The sequence below is a fragment of the Oncorhynchus tshawytscha genome, linkage group LG02 (genome assembly GCF_018296145.1).
Source record: "Oncorhynchus tshawytscha isolate Ot180627B linkage group LG02, Otsh_v2.0, whole genome shotgun sequence".
Lineage (NCBI taxonomy): Eukaryota > Metazoa > Chordata > Actinopteri > Salmoniformes > Salmonidae > Oncorhynchus > Oncorhynchus tshawytscha.
Window position 1 is genome coordinate 46,783,099 of NC_056430.1, and position 25,939 is coordinate 46,809,037.

Genomic DNA, 25,939 nt, shown 5'->3' on the forward strand with positions numbered 1-25,939 from the left:
CTAGTTTATATAACACAATTGTACACTGATGGGTGTTGATGTTAAAAAGTAGCATATATGCACAGCAATCAATACTCAGTTTATTTTAAAGATTCTTGTCACACGAAATGCATACTCAATCAAAATACATTTCTCCCAGATAACATATTTAGGCCTCTACATGGACATTAAATTATACGACAACAATGTCAAAAATATAGAAATTAGGAACTTTATTCCAATCTTAAACTGCAGGGCTCACTAACTAATCTCTTAATACTTTTTATTTTTTTGATTTGCATGTTGTTGGAGGTTCCAGAGGTAGTCGTTGGCGAAGTTCATAATCTGAGTCATGGCGTTCAGTATCAGGATATCCATGTCGTTATCCAGCATCCCCTCCTCGTGGTAGTTCTTCACCGGCAGGATGCAGTTCATGGGAAGGCCTAGCTCATAACTGCAGATCTGCATCTGAAAAACGTTGGAGACAAAAAGGTCTGGATCAGTTTTGCTTGAGTGATGATCATTGAATCATGTCAGCACAACCAAGATTTAATGGCGACTACATTGCAGACATTCCGTCAACCGATGGTTGCGTGCCACGTCATCAACTGTGCAGTTGAACATCAGATTGCCTCATCAAATTATATAGTTAGCTGACATGTTAAACACTTGTCCAGGCAATGTGAAATTTGATCAGGTCTGAGGTCATGTGATTTACCTTCTCTTTGATTGCCTTGCTGTAGTAGATTCTCTTCACATCCTTGTTCACCAGCTCACAAGCCTTGTCTGGCATGGTCATGACAACAACTTGAGGGATATCTGCCGTAGAAATGAATATTTAATGAATAGAAGGAGTAGCATAAGTAACACTATCATGAAATAGTGAAAAGTCAAGAGCTACAGCTGAAAGGTGACAACTGATAGCTAGCCATAGTTGTAGTTTCTATTGAGAAACAGAGTTTAAAGAGCTTACTTACTCAGTTTGCTGGCTTCTGCCCTGATGTTCTTCATCTTGGCTATGACATCCTCTGGCATGCGAGAGATTTTGTCCGCTGACACAATACTCACCAGGCAGTGAGTTTTGTCACTTAAGCTGGGATTCTGAATGAATTCCTTTTTTGGTCTGATAATGGGTGGACAGTATTGAACTGGCCAAGGAAATATAAGATTTGTTAGTGTGTGTGTGTGTGTGTGTGACATCTACATTACCTCATAGCCCTCTGGTAGATGGCCCTTCAGAGCATTGATGATGTCATCAGGGTGCAACCCATTTTTGTTTTGTTCCAGACCCATGACATCATTGAATGCAAAGGGAAGACGTTTTTCACCAGAACGGCCTTGAATGTAGTGTGTGTCATACTGAAAATAAATGTTTTTTTAATGACGTATCTTTTTTTTCTATGGAAAGGATAAATACCCTCACACACATGAAAGCATCCCAAACTGATGCTCAGAATCAACAAATATACAGTGGGGAGAACAAGTATTTGATACACTGCCGATTTTGCAGGTTTTCCTACGTACAAAGCATGTAGAGGTCTGTAATTTTTATCATAGGTACCCTTCAACTGTGAGAGGCTGAATCTAAAATAAAAATCCAAAAAATCACATTGTATGATTTTTAAGTAATTCATTTGCATTTTATTGTATTTGATACATCAGAAAAGCAGAACTTAATATTTGGTACAGAAACCTTTGTTTGCAATTACAGAGATCATACGTTTCCTGTAGTTCTTGACCAGGTTTGCACACACTGCAGCAGGGATTTTGGCCCACTCCTCCATACGGACCTTCTCCAGATCCTTCAGGTTTCGGGGCTGTCGCTGGGCAATATGGACTTTCAGCTCCCTCCAAAGATTTTCTATTGCGTTCAGGTCTGGAGACTGGCTAGGCCACTCCAGGACCTTGAGATGCTTTCTTACGGAGCCACTCCTTAGTTGCCCTGGCTGTGTGTTTCGGGTCGTTGTCATGCTGGAAGACCCAGCCATGACCCATCTTCAATGCTCTTACTGAGGGAAGGAGGTTGTTGGCCAAGATCTCGCAATACATGGCCCCATCCATCCTCCCCTCAATACGGTGCAGTCGTCCTGTCCCCTTTGCAGAAAATCATCCCCAAAGAATGATGTTTCCACCACCATGCTTCACGTTTGGGATGGTGTTTTGGGGTTGAACTCATCCTTCTTCTTCCTCCAAACACGGCGAGTGGAGTTCAGACCAAAAAGCTCTATTTTGTCTGATCAGACCACATGACCTTCTCCCATTCCTCCTCTGGATCATCCAGATGGTCATTGGCAAACTTCAGACGGGCCTGGAAATGCGCTGGCTTGAGCAGGGGGACCTTGCGTGCGCTGCAGGATTTTAATCCATGACGGCATAGTGTGTTACTAATGGTTTTCTTTGAGACTGTGGTCCCAGCTCTCTTCAGGTCATTGACCAGGTCCTGCCGTGTAGTTCTGGGCTGATCCCTCACCTTCCTCATGATCATTGATGCCCCACGAGGTGAGATCTTGCATGGAGCCCCAGACCAAGGGTAATTGACCGGCATCTTGAACTTCTTCCATTTTCTAATAATTGAGAGTCTGTTTGATTGAGTGTGTGGACAGGTGTCTTTTATACAGGTAACGAGTTCAAACAGGTGCAGTTAATACAGGTAATGAGTGGAGAACAGGAGGGCTTCTTAAAGAAAAACTAACAGGTCTGTGAGAGCCGGAATTCTTACTGGTTGGTAGGTAATCTAATACTTTATGTCATGCAATAAAATGCAAATAATTACTTAAAAATCATACAATGTGAATTTCTGGATTTTTGTTTTAGATTCCGTCTCTCACAGTTGAAGTGTACCTATGATAAAAAAATGACAGATCTCTACATGCTTTGTAAGTAGGAAAACCTGCAAAATTGGCAGTGTATCAAATACTTGTTCCCCCCACTGTATACACTGTGTGCACAAAACATTAGGAACACCTGAACTCTACCTACAGTACATGTACATATTACCTCAATTACCTCGACTAACTGGTGCCCGCGCACATTGACTCTGTACTGGTACCCCCTGTATATAGCCTCGCTATTGTTATTTTACTGCTGCTCTTTAATTATTTGTGTATTTTATTTGTAATTTTTTACTTATCTATTTTTTACTTAACACTTATTTTTTCTTAACTGAATTGTTGGTTAAGGGCTTGTAAGTAAGCATTTCACTGTAAGGTTTCACTGTAAGGAATACCAAGTGTGCAAAGCTGTCATCAAGGTAAAGGGTGGCTACTTTGAAGAATCTCAAAATAAAATATATTTTGATTTGTTTAACACTTTTGATTACAACATGATTCCATACGTGTTATTTCATAGTTTTGATGACTTCACCATTATTCTACAATGTAGAAAATAGTAAAAATAAAGAAAAACCCTTGAACGAGTAGGTGTGTCAAAACTTTTGACTGGTACTGTAAGTATTCAGACCCTTTACTCAGACCCTTTGTATAAAATTGATTTTAGGGCACAATGCCCCGAAATGTGCAAAAAGGTGCATAAAGTAAAAATGCAAGACCAACATTTCGGTTTTCAACTCAAAGGATATAACTAAGCAGTAGAATACATATTATAAACTGGGTGGTTCGAGCCCTGAATGCTGATTGGCTGACATCCATGGTATATCAGACCGTATACCATGGGTATGACAAAACATTTATTTTTACTGATCTAGTTATGTTGGTAACCAGTTTATAATAGCAATAAGGCACCTCAGGGGTTTGTGATATATGGCCAATATACCACGGCTAAGGGCTGTGTCCAGGCACTCCACGTTGTGTCGTGCATAAGATCAGCCCTTAGCCGTGGTATATTGGCCATATATCACACCTCCTTGGGCCTTATTGCTTAAAATATAACATTTATTCTGTGTACATTTCTACCTTGTATTCTACTGTGTAGTTACATGCTTTGCATTTATCTAGTCTTGATTATGTGATGTAATCAACTAATTTACATTTTCTTTATAGCCAGATTTGTGTGCTTTCATTTGTCTTGTCCCTTTTCCTTGATGTACATTTTCATATAAAAAATATGTAAATGAAATACATTTGATATACATGATATACAGTTGTTTTTTGTTTGACGTTTCCAACAGTGAGTGTATTTATTCTTTTCATGGTCCTACTTTTGCAAACCTACGCCCCTGTGATTGACTACGTTTTGCATTTAAATTTGCGCAGACAACCTCTCTTTGTTCCTATAAGTCCCTCTTCATGTCTCTGCCTATTTGTGGCTCATGAAATACTGTGTCTTAGTGTACCAGGATATATTAGGTAGCCATATTCCATGCCTGCATGTCTGTTCAATGTATTAAGCACTGCAGCTTACTGTTGTAGTGAAGCTAAAGCCACCGTCAATAGCAACCAGGGCACCACTTGTTGTCCGACTTTGGAAGACATTGTTGACTGAGTTGATGAAGCTGGACTTTCCTGCACTGATTGGTCCATATAGCAGGCATCTGAGCTGACCCACGTCAGGATCACTCAGTTTAAAGCTCCTCAGATCATCCACCATGTGGTCTCTCTCTTCTTTACTGTCAGAGACAATGAAGAGCACCTGTTACTTCTTGTTTTGTTTACCTGGCCATTGTTTCCAAATGCTAACCTTTTAGCATCTTTGGCACAGATTCATTGCAAATCAATGGTACTGATATTAGCATGTTTTTGCATAATTCATGTCCTAATCATCCTAAAGTTTTTCAAATTGATTGTGTAGCTCAATGAAGTTACTTATAGGCGATTTGGACATGAAGTGTGGAAAATGCTAATTTCAGTACCATTGACTTGCAATTGACTTGTGCCACAAATGCTAAACATTTATCATTTTGAAACAGTGGCCATAGACTGCTTATAATTATGTTCATGGGAAATGTTATCAAGATAACACTAGGACTAATTTAAGATGGTGGGAAAACTGATATCAGCATTTTAGTATAGCACACCATTCACACAACACAACCCTTGATAGTGATTGTAATTATAACCTAAATGTTTGTTTTACTTTCTCCTTCATCCTCCATATTGGTCAGTCAGTACAGTACTTACCTCCAACATGTTTTCCTCCATTGTTGGTCAAATTCTGTGTGACATACATGGAACATATGTGACATACATGGAACAGATTAAATTAGTTAATTGTTTTCCACATTCCAACACCCCCCCATCTCTTACTTTCAAAATAATTTGAAGATTGAGTACAATGACACATAATTAATGAGAGTAGACTACAGTCAATGATACAGGGTATGTACTATATATGTAATGCCTTGGGGCTGTGGTCAATGCATGCGCTAAAACGGTGTATGCAGGTTCCCAGAACAAGTAAAAGAATTGGGACCAATGCACTGTGCTTGAACAGAATTTGCACTCACACCTGATATTAACTATCAGGGGTTGACTGTATTTTACAGATATGTCATCTCTCTTACCCTTTGATGGGGGTGGTGTCTTTGATTCAGCTCCACCCATGTTTGCTTTTCTGAGAGGGAATGTAACAGGGTTGGGGTCAATTCCAAATTCATTAGAAATTCCAATTGAATTAACTCATGAAGTGGAGAATCTATATTGAATTAAATTTGAATTTCAACAATCTTTCAAGTTATTGAATTGGAATTAGACTGCATGGATTTATTGGAATTTCGTTGGAATTGTAAAACATTTAATGTGTGGAATTGAATTAAATTGGAATTCAGTATTTTCACATTTAAGGTAAAGCAATGTATCAAACATTGACTGTAGAATTGGTATTTCTATCGTTCCAGTATAGGTAGACTGTCTGAACAGTCACATGATCAGTCTGAAAGCCTGAGGGAATTGAATTTGTGGAATTGTTGTGACCTAATATTGAATTGGGAATTGAATTCTTGGAATTGACCTAACATTGGAATTGAGAGGAAATTAGTTCCCTGAATTCAAAGACTGACCTGGAATTTTAATTGAATTACAGATTATTAAATTATTTCTAATTGAATTTGTGGAATTAGAGGCCCAGTGCAGTCAAAAATGTGATTCCTGTGTTTTATATATACGTCCACACTATGAGGTTGGAATAATACTGTGAAATTGTGAAAATTATGATAATGTCCTTTTAGTGTAAGAGCTGTTTGAAAAGAACGCTTTCAATTGCAGCATGTTTTGGTGGGATGGATTGTTAGCCTCCGTGGTGAAATCCCCAGGCGGTAAATTAGTTAGTAGACCAATAAGAAAGAGCGTTCCAAACCTCTGTTACCTCTCTGCCAATAACAGATAGATTTCGCCTCCCCACTCAGACCACTCCGACAGTCCTATCCACATTTTTGCTTGAGAAATTGCTCTTTGCTAAGAAGCTGTGTTTGTTCTCAATTAAAATGGTTAAAAACTATCATAGAAAGGTACTTCATTGTTAGCCAGAAATGATTTGACTGTGAGATACAAACAGCTGCATTGGACCTTTTAACTCAACCCTGGAACATAAAAATACTATTTGGGTTAAATAGAATGTCATGTCTGCACTGCAGCTATTAGGGCTGGCTTGATACCAGTATTACAATATTTTTTCCACGGCAAAAATGAAAATACGAAGCAGACCAAACTCTTTGGTCCTTTAAATACCTGCTGTATGTAAGGTAGTGTGCTATAGCTTGAAAAATAAATACATGTGACGCTGGATGGCAACATAATGATGTTTGTTTCCAACACTGTTTTCCTAAAGAAGTTTAATCTGTTTCACGTTTTGTTTCCTTGCCATGTTACTAATGAATATTGTGATATTGGTATCGTCACGGCCTTAGTAGCTACACCACATGGCCAGATGTATGTGGACACCCCTTCAAATGAGTGGATTCAGCCATACCTGTTGGTGACAGGTGTATAAAATTGAGCACACAGCCATGCAATCTCCATAGGAAAAACATTGGCAGTAGAATGGCCAATACGGAAGAGATCAGTGACTTTCAACGTGGCACCATCATAGGATTCCTCTTTTCCAACAAGTCAGTTCGTAACATTTTTGCCCTGCTAGAGCTGCCCTGGGCAACTGTAAGTGCTGTTATTGGGAAGTGGAAACGTCTAGGAGCAACAACGGCTCAGCGCAAAGTGGTAGGCCACACAAGTTGACAGAACGGGACCACGAGTGCTGTAGCGTGTAAAAAATCATCTGTCCTCGGTTGCACTCACTACCGAGTTCCAAACTGTCTCTGGAAGCAACATCATCACAAAAACTGTTCCGCGGGACCTTCATGAATTGGTTTTCCATGGCTGAGCAGCCGCACACAAGCCTAAGATCACCATGTGCAATGCCAAGCGTCGACTGGAGCAGTGGAAACACATTCTCTGGAGTGATCAATCACGTGTCACCATCTGGCAGTCCGAAGGATGAATCTGGGTTTGGCGGATGTCAGGAGAACGCTACTTGCCCTAATGCGTAGTGCCAACTCTAAGGTTTGGTGTCTGGGGCTGTTTCATGGTTCGGGCTAAGCCCCTTAGTTCTTGTGAAGGGAAAACTTAACGCTACAGCATAAAATTACATTTTAGACGATTCTGTGCTTCCAGCTTTGTGGCAACAGTTTGAGGAAGGCCCTTTCCTGTTTTAGCATGATAATGCCCCCATGCACAAAGCGAGGTCCATACAGAAATGGGTTATCGAGATCGGTGTAGAAGAACTTGACTTGCCTGCAGAGAGCCCTGACCTCAACCACATCAACACCTTTGGGATGAATGCGAACGCCAACTGCAAGCCAGGCCTAATCGCCCAACATCAGTGCCCGACCTCTCTAATGCTCTTGTAGCTGAATGGAAGCAAGTCCCCGCAGTCATGCTCCAACATTTCGTGGAAAACCTTCCCAGAAGAGTGGAGACTGTTATAACTGCAAAGGGGTATGCCATATTAATGCCCATGATTTTGGAATTAAATGTTTGACGAGTAGGTGTCCATATACTTTGCAGGCTGCTAAGCAAAGTATATGGACTGCTAAGCGCCACATACAAACAGATATATGGTCTGGATGGGCTGGGTGCCTCCTTGTTGCTGTCAACTCAAGGATCAGAAACGGTTGCAAATGATGTTAAATGCAGTAATACAATCAGTACATGTACAACATATGTGGAACTGTCATTTAACTGCACTCAAAATGATGTCTGTTTTTTAAATCTTTTTGCAGATCTACAATGAGAAAAGAAGGCAGTTCAGCCTGGTAAAGAATTCTCCTTATGAGATGGTGGAGAAGGTAGCGTCAGACATCGAGAAGCTACTGGCCAAGAAACGCAAAGCACTTGATGTAAGTCAGCAATTTGACTTCTATTTATTTCACAAATAAACATAACATTTAGTGGCAGTTTGACAGACAGATTTAGCTCGGTCCTGGGCTAAAAAGCAAGTTCAATAGTGAATCTCCATTGAAAATGCTTCTTAATCCAAGATTCCCTACTGGAAATTTCACACAAAATGAACCCATTTCATATGCAATATATTCGTATTGTGAACGCAATGACTTGATAACCTGTTTCCAATACATTTTTAATCTATACTGAACAAAAATATAAATGCATTCATTTCAAAGATTTTACTGAGAAACAGTTGTTAAGGAAATCAGTCACTTGAAATAAATTAGGCACTAATCTATGGATTTTACATGACTGGGCAGGGTCGCACCCACTTGAACCAGGCCCACCCACTGGGGAGCCAGGCCCAGCCAATCAAAATTAGTTTTTCCACACAAAAGTGCTTTCTTAGACAGAAATACTCCTCAGTTTCATCAGCTGTCCGGGTGGCTGGTCTCCGACTCAGACGATCCCGCAGGTGAGGAAGCCGGATGTGGAGGTCCTGGGCTGGTATGGTTACACATGGTCTGCGGTTGTGAGGCCGGTTGGTTGTACTGCCAAATTCTCTAAAATGACGTTGGAGGCGACTTATGGTGGAGAAATGAACATTCAATTCTCTGGCAACAGCTCTGGTGGTGGATATTCCTGCAGTCAGCATGCCAATTGCACGCAACAAAATGCCACTAAAATGTGAAGTTTGTCACACAACACAATGCCATATATGGCATTTTGTTGTCCCCAGCACAAGGTGCACCTGTGTCATGATCATGCTGTTTAATCAGCTTTTTGATATGCCGCACCTGTCAGGTGGATGGATTATCTTGGCAAAGGAGAAATGCTCACTAACAGGAATGTAAACAAATCTCTGCACAAAATTTGAGAGAAAAGCTTTTTGTGCGTATGGAACATTTCTGTGATCTTTTATTTCAGTTCATGAAACATGGGACCAACACTTTACATGTTGCGTTTATATTTTTGTTCAGTATATTTAGGAACAAAAAATGCACCCGAAACCAGCTGGTGTTTGTGAAAGCAAAGACAGGTGGAATGCATTTAAAACAAGTTACAATTCAATTTGTGTTAAAGTAAACATTTGTTATTGTATAATTAATTTATAGTTTTAATATATATCCAGGAAACTGCTCCATAATGTAGAAGATGTATAGGAACAATAGAAGGCAATGTTACATTTCCTTTTTGCACAAATTATAGACAGCTTCTACAAACATTGCAGTATAGCAGTTTAGATTTTTCCTTTTGCAATGCGAATATTGTACTGCATTTCGATCAGGTCCTCTACCAATTTTTCCTATCAGCAGAATAACTTGTTTATAAAAGATCAAATAAAATATGTATAAAACAAATGTGAATAGACCTACCTTGTTGGTACTAGTTCCTCCTGAGACTGAGACTCTGATGTTGTTCTGAAAAAAGGATTTCACCAGCACCTATTTATACTTGCACAATAGAAAGTGAAATTCAGGTGAGGAGGACTGTCTAGCTCTCCTATTTCTCTAGCTATTTCTTGTAAATGGGGCCATTATAGTAATAGAGGGACCATAGTTTTTCAATATAACGTTCACTTTTTTTCTACAGGTAAGAGCATCTGGTGGTTATGTGGTTTACACAGAAAGACGAACACTCAGCTCTTATAGTCTTCTAAACCCATTACATTTCTATGAAGTCAGACCATTTTTGGCTACTTTAGAAATGGGCTTATGAGGTAAAATAGACCCAGAACCGCCCATGTCCTCCGTCCTCCGCGAGCGCTGAGATTAAATAGAGCTAGCAACCAGCATAGCAACAGACGCTTTGGTTCATTACGTAGGCAGGTCAGGATTTGACCGTTTCTAGCAACGGCCCTAGCAATAGATGCTAACAGCTAATTGAATCCCGTTGTGTACCAGGGGTGGACACTTTTGGCAGTGGACATAAATAAATAATGTGAATATCATTTTTAATATCCCTCCCATTCAACTAGGCCTATTCAAAATAAAGGGCAGGACCTTTGTTTTCTCTGTTCTCTAACCTGAACTCTTGAACTTGCAGAGGCTGGCCAGTGAAGCAGAACGTGTCCAGCGAGACCATCCCTGGCACGACAGCGTCAAGGTAACACTACTGTAACACACTCTACCAGCAGACTGTCTGCATTTGTAATGTATAAAAGATTCAGCAGGGGGTCTTGATACTAAGCACATCCCCTATTGATGTAATGATTAGATCAACAGTAAATGTTCACACAAACATCATCATGCACTCCTCAAAGTCATCAATGACCTCCTCACCACTGCTGGTACTGGTGCCCTCAACATCCTAATTCTCCTTGACCTTACATAACTTTTCAGACCCTTTGCTATGATTTTCGAAATTGAGCACAGGTGCATCCTGTTTCCATTGATAATACTTTCTTTCTACAACTTGATTGGAGTCCACCTGTGGTAAATTCAATTGATTGGACATGATTTGGAAAGGCATACACCTGTCTATATAAGGTCTCACAGTTGACAGTACATATCAGAGCAAAAACCAAGCCATGAGGTGGAAGGAATTGCCAGTAGAGCTCCGAGACAGGATTGTGTCAAGGCACAGATCTGGGGAAGGGTACCAAAACATTTCTGCAGCATTCCAGGTCCCCAAGAACACAGTGGCCTCCATCATTCTTAAATGGAAGAAGTTTGGAACCACCAAGTCTCTTTCTAGAACTGTCCGCCGGGCCAAACTTAGTAATTGGGGAAGAAGGGCCTTGCTCAGGGAGGTGTCGAAGAACCCGATGGTCACTCTGACAGAGCTCCAAAGTTCCTCTGTGGAGATGGGAGAACCTCTCAGAAGGACAACCATCCCTGCAGCACTCCACCAATCAAGCCTTTATGGAAGAGTGGTCAGACGGAAGCCACTCTTCAGTAAAAGACACATGACAGCCTGCTTGTAGTTTGCCAAAAGGCACCTAAAGACTCTCAGACCATGAGGAACAAGATTCTCTGGTCTGATGAAACCAAGATTAAACTCTGGAGGAAACCTGGAGGAAACCTGGCACCGTCCCTACGGTGAAGCATGGTGGTGGCAGCATAATGCCCTTTGGATGTTTTTCAGCGGCAGGGACTGGGAGACTAGTCAGGATTGAGGCAAAGCTGAACAGAGCAAAGTACAGAGAGATCCTTGATGAAAACCTGCTCCAGAGCGCTCAGGACCTCAGACTGGGGTGAAGGTTCAACTTCCAACAGGACAACCACCCTAAGCACATAGCCAAGACATTGCAGAAATGACTTCGGGACAAGTCTCTGACTGTCCTTGAGTAGCCCAGCCAGAAACCTTACTTGAACCCAATCAAACATCTCTGGAGAGATCTCAAAATAGCTGTGCAGCAACGCTCCCCATCAAACCTGACAGAGTTTGAGAGGATTGGGAGAAACTTCAGAAACCCAATTTCAGGTGTGCCAAGCTTGTAGTGTCACACCCAAGAAGACTAGAGGCTGTAATCGCTGCCAAAGGTGCTTCAACAAAGGGTCTGAATACTTATGTAAATTTGATATTTCAGTTTTACATTTGTTTTACACTTGCAAACATTTCTAAAAACCTGTTTTTGCTTTGCCATTATGGGGTATTGTGTATAGATTGATGTAGGAAAAAAATATTGAATACATGTTAGAAAAAGGCTGTAACGTAACAAAATGTGGAAAAAAGGGGTTTGAATAATTTCCAAATGCACTGTATATTTGCAACTGCTCAACTAAAAAAAATATTGATCGACCAAACAATCGACCAGTCGACTAAACGGGGTCAGCCCTAAAGTCAACACCTATATTTGAGCATGAATTATCTTTAAAAAAGCTACATTTTCTCTAAGCCTCATGTCAAAATGTGTAGAATAACACGAGATTAGCTATAAAGCCCCACATTTTCCTCTCTGCCCCATGGCAAAGTGTGTAGTATTTTATTGCAGGAGCTTTAAAACAGCAACATTTTCTCTCTGCCTCATGTCAAAATGGGTAGAATAGCATGAGATCTGATATAAAACTGCACATTTTTCTCTTTGCCCCATGGCAAAATGTGTAAAGTTGCAGGAAGTTAGCTGCTTCCACCCAAAACTAATTTCTGTCTATGCCACTGGTGACACTAGTGATTTAATCCACCACTTACATGAGCCCAGATCCATAGGCTACATTTTTCACTTTGTATGGCCATTGGCAATTTAACATTAGGTTAATTTGGCTGTAACATCGAAAATGCAGCATTCAGCAGAAATTTTGGTAGCGTGACCTGTTTTGTCTAACTATGAACATTATTTTACCCAAACCGATTGTGAACCCAAACCCCTTGACTTTCTCCACATTTCTTTGCATTACAGCCTCACTTTAAAATGTATTAAATGTAGATTTCTTTTGTCACTGGCCTACACACAATACCCCATAATGTCAAAGCGGAATTATGTTTTTCAAAAGAATATTGTCAATAAGTATTCAACCCCTTTGTTACGGCAAAGCTAAATAAGTTCAGGAGTAAAAATTTGCTTAAATAAGTCACATAATAAGTTGCACACTCTGTGCAATAATAGTGTTTAACATAACTCTGTACCCCACACATACTGTACAGCTATCTGTAAGGTCCCTCAGTCGAGCAGTGAATTTCAAACACAGATTCAACCACAAAGACCAGGGAGGTTTTCCAATTCCTCGCAAAGACGGGCACCTATTCTGCCCTACAAAGCAAAAGAGCAGTAACTGCACATTTGGTCAGAAATATGTTGACATTATTGATACGTTAAATACATGCTTTGTCATGTGGAGAAATATCCTGCCTCCACTGTGCTGTTTTGGAGAAAAGGTTACGGTGAAACCAAGGGAAAAAGCAGTACCTTCCATCACTCACTTCAGTTACTGCCTTTTACCTTGGTTTCACCGAGATTTGGGCTGCAGTTACTATAGTTTACCTTGGCATTATTTATTGTTGTTTGCTGATACAAGTTTCAAACTATATAACACTGACAGCCACACAAAGAAATCTATGAATAAATGTTTTTGTAAAAAAAAATATCATAATGGAAATGTATTCCAGTGGGTGTACCAAGCAAGAAGGCAGTAACTGCTGTCTAAGATCAAAGGTCATGTCAGAGGTAAATTTTAATTAAAAATTACATAGTAAGACAACAGATAACTACATCTCCAATGATCAGACTACAATTCATTTGGCTGGAAAATGTAAAAAATGTTTAAATCCTTTTTCTCAATTTAAATCTATGAGCAGTTCCTGCTGTTTTACTTGGTAGGGCAGTATCGGTAGATGTGTAAAAAAAAACATTTAATATCCCTTTGAGCATGGTGAAGTTATAAATTACTCTTTGGATGGTGTATGAATAGACCCATTCGCTACAAAGATACAGGCGTCCTTCCTAACTCAATTGCCAGAGAGGAAGGAAACTGCTCAGGGATTTCACCATGAGGCCAATGGTCACTTTAAAACAGTTAGAGTGTAATGGCTGTGATTGGAGAAAACAACATTGTACCTACTTTTCAATACTAACCAAATTGACAGAGTGAAAAGGAGGAAGCCTGCACAGAATACAAATATTACAAAACATGAATCCTGTTGCCAACAAGGCACCAAAGTAATACTGCAAAAAAATTGGCTAAGCTATACTGAAATGCCACTTTCCTCAAATAGCCTGTTTTGCTGCTAAGCAAAAACTGTAGGCATAAATGCAAAAGAGCTTGCCTATGCAGAGTAAGATGATGGCAAGGTTTTGCAAATCAGCCTCAACCAGTGATTAATTCGATTTTTCTTCAGAGTGGGATAATTTGTAGAATCAAATGTCACATGAACATATTCAAACCCACAGGATTTGGGAAACATAGATTTGGGGTGGCTAACCGTCTTGGAGAGCTAGTTAATGTTTGTTTCTTGTGGACAAGGAGAGACTGCAGTCCATCCTATAGCTAGCCACTGCCACCAACTGTTAATATGAGCATAAAATAAAAATGTAATTCAATGTTCCCATGTTAGAATACTCTAAATTCCATGCCCAAATAATATCAAAGTATCTTCCAACCAAGTGGTAAAATGTTATGTGTATTCAACTTCAAAAAGAATCCTGAATACATCTGACTGGTATGCACCGATATGACATTTTTGGCCAATACCGATATTTTCCTTGCCAAAGAAAACCAATAACAGATATTAAACATTTTAGTGGCCTTTTAAGCATTCTAGTACAGTTAAATAGTTGAAACACACATAAACTGACTAAAAGTTATTTTGTTGGCATTTACTTATGTCCCCATTAGCAGTAAAACATAATCATAACCTATTTATTTCACTTACTTGCTGTGCTGTTTCATTGTTCATTTGTTCAGTCATTTCATTCTCAACCAGGATTTTATCATACATGTCAAGCAGTAAAGTTTCAGATCTGTCTGTCAATTGCCTCTTCTGTCGTGGGTCCTCCTCCTCAGTGCCCACTGTCATTGTGTCCGTTTCCATCTTGTCCACCTGTGTCTGTAACATTTCACGTAAACCCTGTTTCTTGTCTGCATCGAAGTAGCGGTCCTTGTACCTAGCATCGAGCATGGTGGCGACACAGTAAAGAGGCTTAGAGAGAATGCCACCGAATCGCTTGTTCACAGCCTCTAGTAGAGTAGTTTTTCAAGTTTTAACCCCATGGTCTTTTGGCAGTTTTGTTGAGCAGGTGTTTAAATGACATGACAGAGGGTTTCACGTCTGCTGCAGACGCAGTTGATGAGATCAACTTTCGAATGGAGCTAGGAGTGTGTTCATGTTTTCAATGAGAGTCCACTGGTTTGTACTGATTGTTGCACGCCAAGCACTCGTTTTTTTCCCCCAGCAGGCTCTCCATTATGTAAAAAGTGCAGTTCTGTTTTCACTCCAACCTGCTCCTGTATTGCTTGCAGGTGGTTGTATGCTAGCTGCGAGTGTTTAAAATGACCCACTATCTTCCTACTTGTTGCCAATGTCAGATTTGCTGCGTTGGGACAAAACACCTTTGTTCACAGTCAGTTGCAGCGTGTGTGCCATGCATGGCAAACTGGCGACTCCGCATTCTTCCAAAGCCGCCTTTATTGTCGACAAGGAGCCCCGCCGATCCATCACGACTGGACTGCCGACGTTATCGCCCGATGTGGTCTCAACAGGCTATTATGTTACGATATCGCCGCAGAACCATCTAATAGCCCCGGCCAGCTAGCTTTTCTGAACACTGTGTCCCCTGCTTCCCCGTAGTAGTGACTACCGAACAGCACCCTGACTTACCTATTGCTGCTCTTTTGACCCTATGATCAATCGGCTACATAGCTGATGCCCCCTGGACTGTTTCAATAACACGGCACCTCATTTTGTTTACCTGTCGGCCCCAGCCTCGAACTCAGGTCCTGTATGTACCGAACTGACACGCTGACCATTCATTGCCATTTACCCACTGTTGTCTTAGCTCTCCTGATCAACACCTGTGATTGCTTTATGCCTCTGTCTAATGTCAATATGCCTTGTCTACTGCTGTCTTGGCTAGTTTTTGTTTTATTTCACTGTAGAGCACTCAGCCCCTCTCAAAACACCTTAGATAGCTCTTTCGTCCCACCCCACACACATGCGGAGACCTCAACTACGTTAATTGATGCCTCCAAAGATTAAACCTCTCTCATCATCACGCAACGCATAGGTTTACCTCCACTGTACTCACATCCTACCATACCCTTGTACAGTGGGGAGAACAAGTATTTGATACACTGCCGATTTTTCAGGTTTTCCTACTTACAAAGCATGTAGAGGTCTGTAATTCTTTATCATAGGTACACTTCAACTGTGAGAGACAGAATCTAAAACAAAAATCCAGAAAATCACATTGTATGAATTTTAAGTAATTAATTTGCATTTATTGCATGTTACGAAATAATTGTTCAGTGAATTAAGCTGTCTCCATTGTAAATACTATTTTTGTCATACATGCCTTCAAAATACCGTAAACCCCCTTAAGTATTCCCTTACCTAAGGAAATATTTGAGGTGCTTTATGCAAAGTATTACCTAAGGTACTGTAACCAGGCCCTGGAACTTTAAATATATCCCTAATTGTAACCCTAAACCTAACCCCTAAGTCTAAAATAGCCTTTTAATGTGGTGATCGGCGAAATGTTCCCACTTGTCCGAATTTTCCTGGTTTTTCTATCCTTGTGAGGACTTCTGGTCCCCACAAGGACAGTAAAACCAAGAACACCCCCACACACACAACACCTGCTGGTTCACTCATACACTGACACATCACACTCTTACCCTTCCTTGAGCTCTTCCCCCCTTCTCTTTGTTTCATGATTTACTCCCTGCTTTTTAGTTTGTCATTGTTTTCTTTGGATATCTGTTTTTTTTGTTTTGTTTCTACAATTGTAAAGTGACTTTGGGTCCTTGATAAGCACTTTATAAGTCCCATGTATTCTTCCTCTTCTTCTTCTCATCAGATTCCAGGCCCCTTATTCACCATGAAACTCAAAGGTTTACCACCATGTCTGTTTACCACCACTACAGCCGCTGGAGTCCAATAGTACTATTTCCTAGTAATCACTACAGATTTGCAAAGATTAGATTGCGCTCATCCAATGCCACACTGCATCATCAATCATCCATCCTTGCGCACAGTCAGTCATTATTACAGCCAGGATGTTCTGAGATCACCAGTCAGGGGCAGAGGACGGAGCTCAGGGATGGAGCACTGCTGAGGGGGGAGCACTGCTGAGTCCTACACACATTGACATTCCACTTTTCCACATGGTTTGGTCCATTAGCTCATTGAGGTAGGACAGGGCCTGTGGACTCATCCCCCATCCTCCCTCCCTCCCCCGCCACACCACCCCACTCCAGCCCTCCCAGCAGCAGTGACTCCCTTTGTGAGCCTCACCACCACTGGCTCGCTCTCTGTGTATGAACCAGCAGAGCTCACAAGTAACAACTCTTCCCATCCTCATGCACCAATAAAAAGAGTTTGGTTGGATGATTCAGTGGGTTTCACCACACTGTCGTATTCAGTCGTGGGTGTATCATGTATATGAAATACAGGGGTGTAGTTTGTGGTGTTCCTTCATGACAGCAGGACAGTTTGTTTCAGATGAGTATTTCCTATTTATTTTATACTTGTTGAGGGAGTAGGGTCGTTAACTCTGGTTACCCTATTATAAGATTGTGACAAACTTAGGGTTGCCCAGGGAGGGTATATTACTGGAAACTTTACAAGTTTACCAGAAGTTTGGTAACTTTCAAGTTTTTATTTTATTTGATCAGATTACATCTAGAGCCTTTTTACATCTAGAGCCTCCAGATTATCACAGGTGTCTGTATTTATTTCTGATCCTCAGTGAGGCCTTATCACATGTAAAATATATAATATAGGTCAAATAAAATAAAATGACAAAGCTGTAAAACATTATCCTAAATATAAACCATCAAATTAGTGAATACCGTTGGTGTTTGTGAGGTTTTCAGCATTAAATATCATATATATTTTTTGACATACTTTCATTTACTTTACTATCTCAATATGTCTTTGTTTTAAATGTTTTGCCGTCAAACTGGTGGCAGTTGTGAAAAAAGTCAATAGTTGGAAGAGTTGCTTTGGTTCATTGAAAATAATGCCATTGTTGACTAGATGCTTTTTTTCATTAATTAGGCTATTTTCACTTGAACTATATGGTCTATCCACTAGAAACTCAAGGTCAATATGGACACATACAAAAAATGACTACTATAAATGAATACATTTTTATAAATGACCAAAGTTACCATAGATTACCATAGTTTACCTGTTAATGACCAAAATTACTTACGATTCCAGATCTATGATAAATTACCGTTAGCCTTGCAACTCTAGGCCAACTTGTATATGTCTGTTTTGTTTTGATCTTTACCAGGAGTGGAACATGACGTATTACGATTCCAAGGCAGAGCTAGACTATGTGAGTAGAAAGTGAAAAGCTCATTTCTACACATCCTCTCTCATTTGTTGATAAAGCTTTTGAAATCTGTTGAAGAATGAAGTGGTAGTAATATGTGTGTGTGTGTGTGTGTGTGTGTGTGTGTGTGTGTGTGTGTGTGTGTGTGTGTGTATGTATGTATCTACGTGTGTACGTGTGTTAGCAGTACTCCCTGCAAGATGGTGATGGGGAAACAGTGAGCCCTCCACTACAGGTGGAGTTTGTGTATGACCCTAACTTCAAAAATAAGGTCAACTACTCCTTCACAGCCGTTCAGATCCCCACAGACATCTACAAAGGAGGTGAGTTTCGCATTAGTGCAATGGACAATGAATGTCTTGTTATTATGTTATTTAGCAGTCATTTGCTGCTCGGTTGAGACTATGGCCCTGTACACACTTGGGTAGTACAACTGATGTACAACACATTTGACACAATGGTTGTGAAACAACAAATATTTTGGCATAGTTTGTCTCCTCAATAATGCTTGTGATAATATTTTTGGTGCAGAAAAACTCCATACCAAATGCTTTGTGTGTGTAAAGGGCTAGAGTGTTTTTCAATCTTAATTTAGACAGGTGGAAAGTATAATGTAGGTGGAAAGTATAAAGTTAGAAGAGGGGAGAACAGCAGTGCTTGACTTGGACTCAATAGGTACCGGTACTCAATTTTGGGTGCCAGTACTGTTTATATTTAGGTGCAGGAGCTCTACAATACTTTTGAGCTAATATTCTATAAGAGGAACAAGAGCTCAAGTAGCACAAAATTTGAGGTGCTTGTACTCCTCTCCGGGGAGCTCCTGCCCATGTCAAGCACTGGAGAACAGAAATGTTGTGGCGGTGGAGGTGGGATTATGCGCTTAGGAGATTGCAACACTACCGCCACACCATGCTCCTTCACAGGTACAGAGCCTATAAAATGTCTTCACCCCCTTGAACTTTTTTCACATTTTGTTGTGTTAAAAAGTGCGAATGAATTATATTTAGTTGTATTTTTTTCATTATTGATCTTCACAAAATACTCCATATTGTCAAAGTCAAAAAATATTCTACTCATTTTTACAAATGAATACAAATTAAATAACAAAAATATAGTCGTTGCGTAAGTATTCACCCCGTTTGTTTAGGCAAGTCTAAATTAGTTCAGAAGTAAAACATTTCAATCACAGATTTAAATACAAAGACCCGGGAGCTTTTTGAAAGCCTCATAAAGAAAAGGGCAGTGATTGGTAGATGGGTACCAATAATAAATCAGACATAGAATATATCTTTAAGCATGGTCAAGTTAATAATTATGCTGTGGATGATGTATTAAACCACCCACACACATCAAGCATGGTGTAGTTGCATCATGGTATAGGTATGCTTGACATCGGCAAAGACTGAGGGCTTTTTCAGAATGAAAAGAAAAGGGATGGAGCTAAGCACAAGCAAAATCCTAGGAAAACCTGCTTCAGTCCACTTTACACCAGACACTAAAAGAGGAACTGACCCTTCAGGAGGACAATGACCTACAATATATATACAAAGTACATGGACACCCCTTCAAATGAGTAGTTTTGGCTATTTCAGCCACACCCATTGCTGGCAAGCGTATACAATCGAGCACACAGCCATGCAATCTCCATAGACAAACATTGACAGTAGAATGGCCTTACTGAAGATCTCAGTGACTTTGAACGTGGCACCAACAAGTCAGTTTGTCAAATGTATGTGCCGGTATAGCTACCCCGGTCAACTGTAACTGCTGTTATTGTGAAGTGGACGCGAAGTGGTAGGCCAGACAAGCTCACAGAACGGGACCACCGAGTCCTGAAGCGCGTAGCACATTAAAAAAAACATCTGTCCTCGGTTGCAACACTCACTACGTCACCACAATAACTGTTTGTCGGTGAGCTTCATGAAATGGGTTTCCATGGCCGAGCAGCCGCACACAAGCCTAAGATCACCATGTGCAATGCCAAGCGTTGGTTGGGGTGGTGTAAAGCTCGCTGCCATGGTACTCTGGAGTAGTGGAAATGCGTTGTCTGGAGTGATGGATCACGCTTCACCATGTGGCAGTCCGACGGACAAATCTGAGTTTGGCGGATGCCAGGAGAACGCTACCTGCCCCAATGCATAGTGCCAACTGTAAAGTTTGGTAGAGGAGGAATCTGGGGCTGTTTTTCATGGTTTGGGCTAGGTCCCTTAGTTCCAGTGAAGGAAAATCTTAACGCTACAGCATACAATGACATTCTAGACAATTCTGTCCTTCCAACTTTGTGGCAACAGTTTGGGGAAGGCCCTTTCCTGTTTCAACATGACAATGCCCCTGTGCACAAACCGAGGCCCATACAGAAATGGTTTGTCGAGATTGGTGTGGAAGAAGATGGCTGGCCTGCACAGAGCCCTAACCTCAACCCCATCGATGAATTGGAACGCAGACTGCGAGCCAGGCCTAAACGCCCAACATCAGTGCCGGCCTTACTGGTGCTCTTGTGGTTGAATGGAAGCAAGTTCCCACTGCAATATTCCAACATCTAGTGGAAAACCTTCCAAGAAGAGTTGAGGCTGTTATAACAACAAAGGGGGGACCAACTCCATATTAATGCCCATGATTTTGGTCGTTTAGTGTATCTGGACGTTAAAATACGTTCTGGACTTCCCTTTGTTGCTGCAATAACACTCTCCAGCTCCAACATCCTAACCAATAACAAGTTATTACTACTGATAATGGGATTATGAAATCATAAACTGACTCACTATGCAACTAAAACGAGCTCAAGTCAAATAGTCTCCAACAGATTAATGGGCAAATATTGCACAATACAGTGGGCAAAGCTCTTTTGAGACTTACCCAAGAAGACTCAGCTGTAATCGCTGCCAAAGGTGTTTCTAGCATGTATTGACTCAGGAGGTGAATACTTATCTAATCAAGGTATATTAGTGTTTTAGTTTTCATTTATCTTTTAAAAATATATATAATTTTTATTTCAATTTGACATTAGAGTATTTTGTGTAGATCGTTGACAAAAAATTGCAATTAAATCCAGTTTAATCCCACTTTGTAACGCAACAAAATGTGAAAAAGTTCAAGGGGGTGTGAACGTTCTATAGGCACTGTAAGTGAGACCAATCCGTCTTCTACCTGGTCTTTCCCTTCAGCCCCAGTGATTCTAAATGAGCTGAACTGGACCCAGGCGCTGGAGAAGGTGTTTATGGAGAACAGTCAAGAGGATCCTTCACTACTCTGGCAGGCATTTGGTAGCGCCACTGGGGTCACTCGTTACTACCCAGGTACATGATGTTCTTATTACAGGACATACAGGACGCCCTCATTACAGGAATACAGGATGCCCTTATTACAGGAATACATAGGGCCTCCCGAGTGGCGCAGTCGTCTAAGGCACTGCATCGCAGTGCTTGAGGCATCACTACAGACCCGGGTTTTATCCCGGGCTTATTACAGGAGTACAGGATGCCCTTATTACAGGAATACAGGATGTCCTTATTAGAATTATAGGATGTCTTTGGTCCTTTCCTTTACAACAATGCAATATACTGTAAAGCAATACGAGTTTACTTAAATGTGAATGGTTATATGAATGGTTGGAAATATGCTGGGTTGTGAAACTAAGCTTAATGTCAGCAAGTCTGCACAATTGAAGTGTTCCATAATAACCCCAATCTGTCTCATATTTCTGCGTCCCAAATGTCACCCTATTCCCTTTATAGTGCCTTATTTTTAACCAGGGCACCTTATTCCCTTTATTGTCCACTATTTTTTACCAGGGCCCCTAGTACTGCACAACAGTATTTTGGGAATAGGGTACCATTTGGGATGCACTCACTGAGTTTCTAGCTATAAACCTGTGATTTATCTATCATTTCTAGGCAACAATGAAGTACCTTACTGTGACTTGTTTCAATTAAAATTATAAAAAAATAAACTAAAATAGATTTTTGGCAAAGAACAATTTCTCAAGCTAGAGTTTTGCTAGGACTGTCTGGGAGGGGAGGTGAAAACTAGCTGTTACTGGCAGAGAGGTTTGGAACTCTCTTGGTCTACTAACTAATTTACTGCAAACAGCTCTTACGCGTTCTCATAATTTTCACAATTTCACAGTGTTATTCCAACCTCATGGTGTGGAAATATATATAAAATACAGGAAAGTCAGGTTTTTGCACTGGTCCTTTAAGCATCTACTTCCTCAAAGAGGGCTTACTTGTAGGTTACAAAAACTCAAAGGAAAGTAATACCAGAAAACCTATGAAATGTAAATACAATATTTGCTCCATTGTCTTATATATATCAAATATTATCGTCTTGTGGCATACTGGTAGGGGAAAATAAAAACTGAAAGTTACTATTCTATATGTTTTTATTGCCTTATCTGTAGCCACACCGTGGAGGGCCCCTGATAAGATCGACCTTTATGATGTGAGGAGAAGGCCATGGTATGTGTTACCTATTCTGTTTTCTTCTCTTTTAATAATTGATTTTGATTATGGCTGAAGAGTTCATTTTGAGAATTCTTCATTCTTTTTCATAAGGTACATCCAAGGGGCCTCGTCCCCCAAAGACATGATCATACTCGTTGATGTGTGAGTTTTCTAATTTAAAGTTCCAATAACTTAGTACCAAAATGGCTGGTTACATTATAAGAGAGTGCAGTGTGTGTGCGTGTGCGTGCATGTGTCTCATAATACCTGTCCCCCCCCCCACCCCAGGAGTGGCAGTGTGAGCGGCCTCACTTTGAAGCTGATCAAGTCATCAGTGATGGAGATGCTGGACACTCTGTCTGATGACGACTATGTCAACGTGGCCAGGGTGAGTGTGTCTGTGATAGTGTGGTAGTTACTGTAGTTACACCTGGGATTGACATTTCATTGGTTATACATTCCTTTTTTTTGTGTAGAATTGTATTTCGTACTATTTTCATAGATATCAGCACAAAACATGTTGCACAACCTTAAACATCACAGCAATCACTCATATGAACGGTTATTCATTTGTTCATAACCAATTTCCTCCTTCACTAACAGTATGTATCTCTTGCTGTCTATCTCGCCTGCTCTCTCACTGTCTATCTCTTGCTCTCTATCTAGCCTGCTCTCTCATTGTTGTTCCTCAATCCCACTTCTGCTCTGTCTTTCTCTCTCCTTTCTTGTTTCAGTTTAATGAAAAGGCAGAGGCAGTGGTCCCTTGCTTCAAACACCTGGTCCAGGCCAACGTTCGCAACAAGAAGATCTTCAAAGAGGCTGTAAAGCTCATGCAAGCTAAAGGCACCACAGACTACAAGTCTGGTTTCCACTTTGCCTTCAATCAGCTACTAAACGTAAATGACTTCAGGCTCAACACTCTGAACGACCGCATTCTGTACAAATGATGCCCAATTCTTTAGGGCTTCTACTATGAAATAGACAAGGACATTTTCCAAAGAAAATGTGTGTGCTTGCAATTTTGTTCTTTGAGCAAACACATGAAGGACATTTCATTACAGATAACAGGCCAACCAGCAGAACATTTACGAGTGGCTCTCAATGACTCCGCGATGCATCGTGCCTAAGAACAGCCCTTAGCCGTGGTATATTGGCCATATACCACACCCCCTCTTGCCTTATTAAATATACTTTACAGTTACAGTGTGTTAGTTAACGAATGTGCACCTGGGGATAAGAGACGGCTGAGAGTGTAATGCCGTACGATTGCAAACATCAGTAACTACACATTTTCTTAAAATTTTGACCGAAATCAGACTTTGTAGTAACGTTTTGTACACTCAGTGTATATGCATATTATATATACAGTTGAAGTCGGAAGTTTACATACACTTCGGTTGGAGTCATTAAAACTGTTTTTTCAACCACTCCACACATTTTTTGTTAACAAACTATAGTTTTGGCAAGTCGGTTATGACATCTACTATGTGCTTGACACAAGGAAGTTCTCCAACAATTGTTTACAGACAGATTATTTCACTTATAATTCACTGTATCCCAATTCCAGTGGGTCAGAAGTTTACACACCGTAAGTTGACTGTGCCTTTTAACAGCTTGGAGAATTCCAGAAAATTATGTCATGGCTTTAGAAGCTTCTGATAGGCTCATGGACATCATTTGAGCCAATTGGAGGTGTACCTGTGGATGTATTTCAAGGTCTACCTTCAAACTCAGTGCCTATTTGCTTGACATCATGGGAAGATGAAAAAGAATCAGCTAAGACCTCAGAAAATAAATTGTAGACCTCCACAAGTCTGGTTCATCCTTGGGAGCAATTTCCAAACACCTGAAGGTACCACGTTCATCTGTACAAACAATAGTACGCAAGTAAAAACACCATGGGACCACGCAGCCGTCATACCACTCAGGAAGGAGACGCGTTCTGTCTCCTAGAGATGAACGTACTTTGGTGCGAAATGTGCAAATCAATCCCAGAACAACATCAAAGGACCTTGTGAAGATGCTGGAAGAAACAGGTACAAAGTATCTATATCCACAGTAAAACGAGTCCTATATCGACATAACCTGAAAGGCCGGTCAGCAAGGAAGAAGCCACTGCTCCAAAATCGCCATAAAAAAGCCAGACTATGGTTTGCAACTGCACATGGGGACAAAGATCTTACTTTTTGGAGAAATGTCCTCTGGTGTGATGAAACAAAAATAGAACTGTTTAGCCATAATGACCATATTTTTGTTAGGAGGAAAAAGAGGGAGGCTTGCAAGCCGAAGAACACCATCCCAACCGTGAAGTACGGGGATGGCAGCATCATGTTGTGGGGGTGCTTTGCTGCAGGAGGGACTGGTGCACTTCACAAAATAGATGGCATCATGAGAAAGGGAAATTATGTGAATATATTAAAGCAACATCTCAAAACATCAGTCAGGAAGTTATAGCTTGGTCGCAAATGGCTATTCCAAATGGACAATGACCCCAAGTATACTTCCAAAGTTGTGGCAAAATGGCTTAAGAACAACAAAGTCAAGGTATCGGACTGGCCATCACAAAGCCCTGACCTCAATCCCATAGAAGATTTGTGGGCAGAACTGAAAAAGCGTGTGCGAGCAAGGAGGCCTACAAGCCTGACTCAGTTACACCAGCTCTGTCAGGAGGAATGGGCCAAAATTCACCCAACTTGTTGTGGGAAGCTTGTGGAAGGCTACCCGAAACGTTTGACACAAGTTAAACAATTTAAAGGCAATGCTACCAAATACGAATTGAATATATGTAAACTTCTGACACACTGGGAATGTGATGAAAGAAATAAAATCTGAAAGAAATAATTCTCTCTGCTATTGTTCTGACATTTCACATTCTTAAAATAAAGTGGTGATCCTAACTGACCTAAGACAGGGAATATTTACTCTAAAAAAATTGGCTGAAGTGAATGTAAACTTCCGACTTCAACTGTACATCACATGCGATTTGTAATAAGACTTTGCAATTAATATGATCAAAGGTTAATAAACTGAATATCTGAATACCGTTTAACATTATAGTAAAACCATGTGCAATAACTTTGTAAAATTAATGGATTCACATACTTAAATTACAAGGCAATTGTAACAACGTGTGTAGGTGGCAGGGAAGTCAGGCGCAGGAGAATCGAACTTGGTATAAATGGAGTCATTTAATAAACTATAACAAAACTCCAAAACCAAAATACAAAATAAATAAAAGTGGGTACAAG

The 25,939-nt window shown here is 40.5% G+C and overlaps 2 protein-coding genes across 3 annotated transcripts in view; one reads left to right on the forward strand and one right to left on the reverse strand.

The window, feature by feature from the left end:
- cacna2d2b (calcium channel, voltage-dependent, alpha 2/delta subunit 2b) overlaps positions 1-25,939 on the forward strand; it is a 90,091-nt gene that overhangs the window by 30,263 nt on the left and 33,889 nt on the right. The window contains exons 3-11 of one of the 2 annotated variants that reach the window (XM_042299991.1): positions 8,147-8,263; positions 10,356-10,415; positions 18,208-18,252; positions 18,434-18,572; positions 21,414-21,545; positions 22,649-22,706; positions 22,803-22,853; positions 22,980-23,079; positions 23,426-23,587. In XM_042299991.1, the coding sequence (XP_042155925.1) occupies positions 8,147-8,263; positions 10,356-10,415; positions 18,208-18,252; positions 18,434-18,572; positions 21,414-21,545; positions 22,649-22,706; positions 22,803-22,853; positions 22,980-23,079; positions 23,426-23,587 (864 nt within the window). The remainder of the gene's footprint in view (positions 1-8,146; positions 8,264-10,355; positions 10,416-18,207; positions 18,253-18,433; positions 18,573-21,413; positions 21,546-22,648; positions 22,707-22,802; positions 22,854-22,979; positions 23,080-23,425; positions 23,588-25,939) is intronic. The other variant, XM_024373643.2, reaches the window with a different exon arrangement.
- Positions 1,144-9,866, reverse strand: LOC112214700 (interferon-induced protein 44-like). Its single transcript, XM_042299996.1, has 5 exons — positions 9,686-9,866; positions 5,438-5,487; positions 5,055-5,088; positions 4,339-4,543; positions 1,144-1,338 (listed from the first exon to the last, which is right to left on the reverse strand). Exons 2-5 carry the CDS (start codon positions 5,475-5,477, stop codon positions 1,180-1,182), a joined length of 438 nt encoding a protein of 145 aa, XP_042155930.1. The 5' UTR covers positions 5,478-5,487; positions 9,686-9,866; the 3' UTR covers positions 1,144-1,179.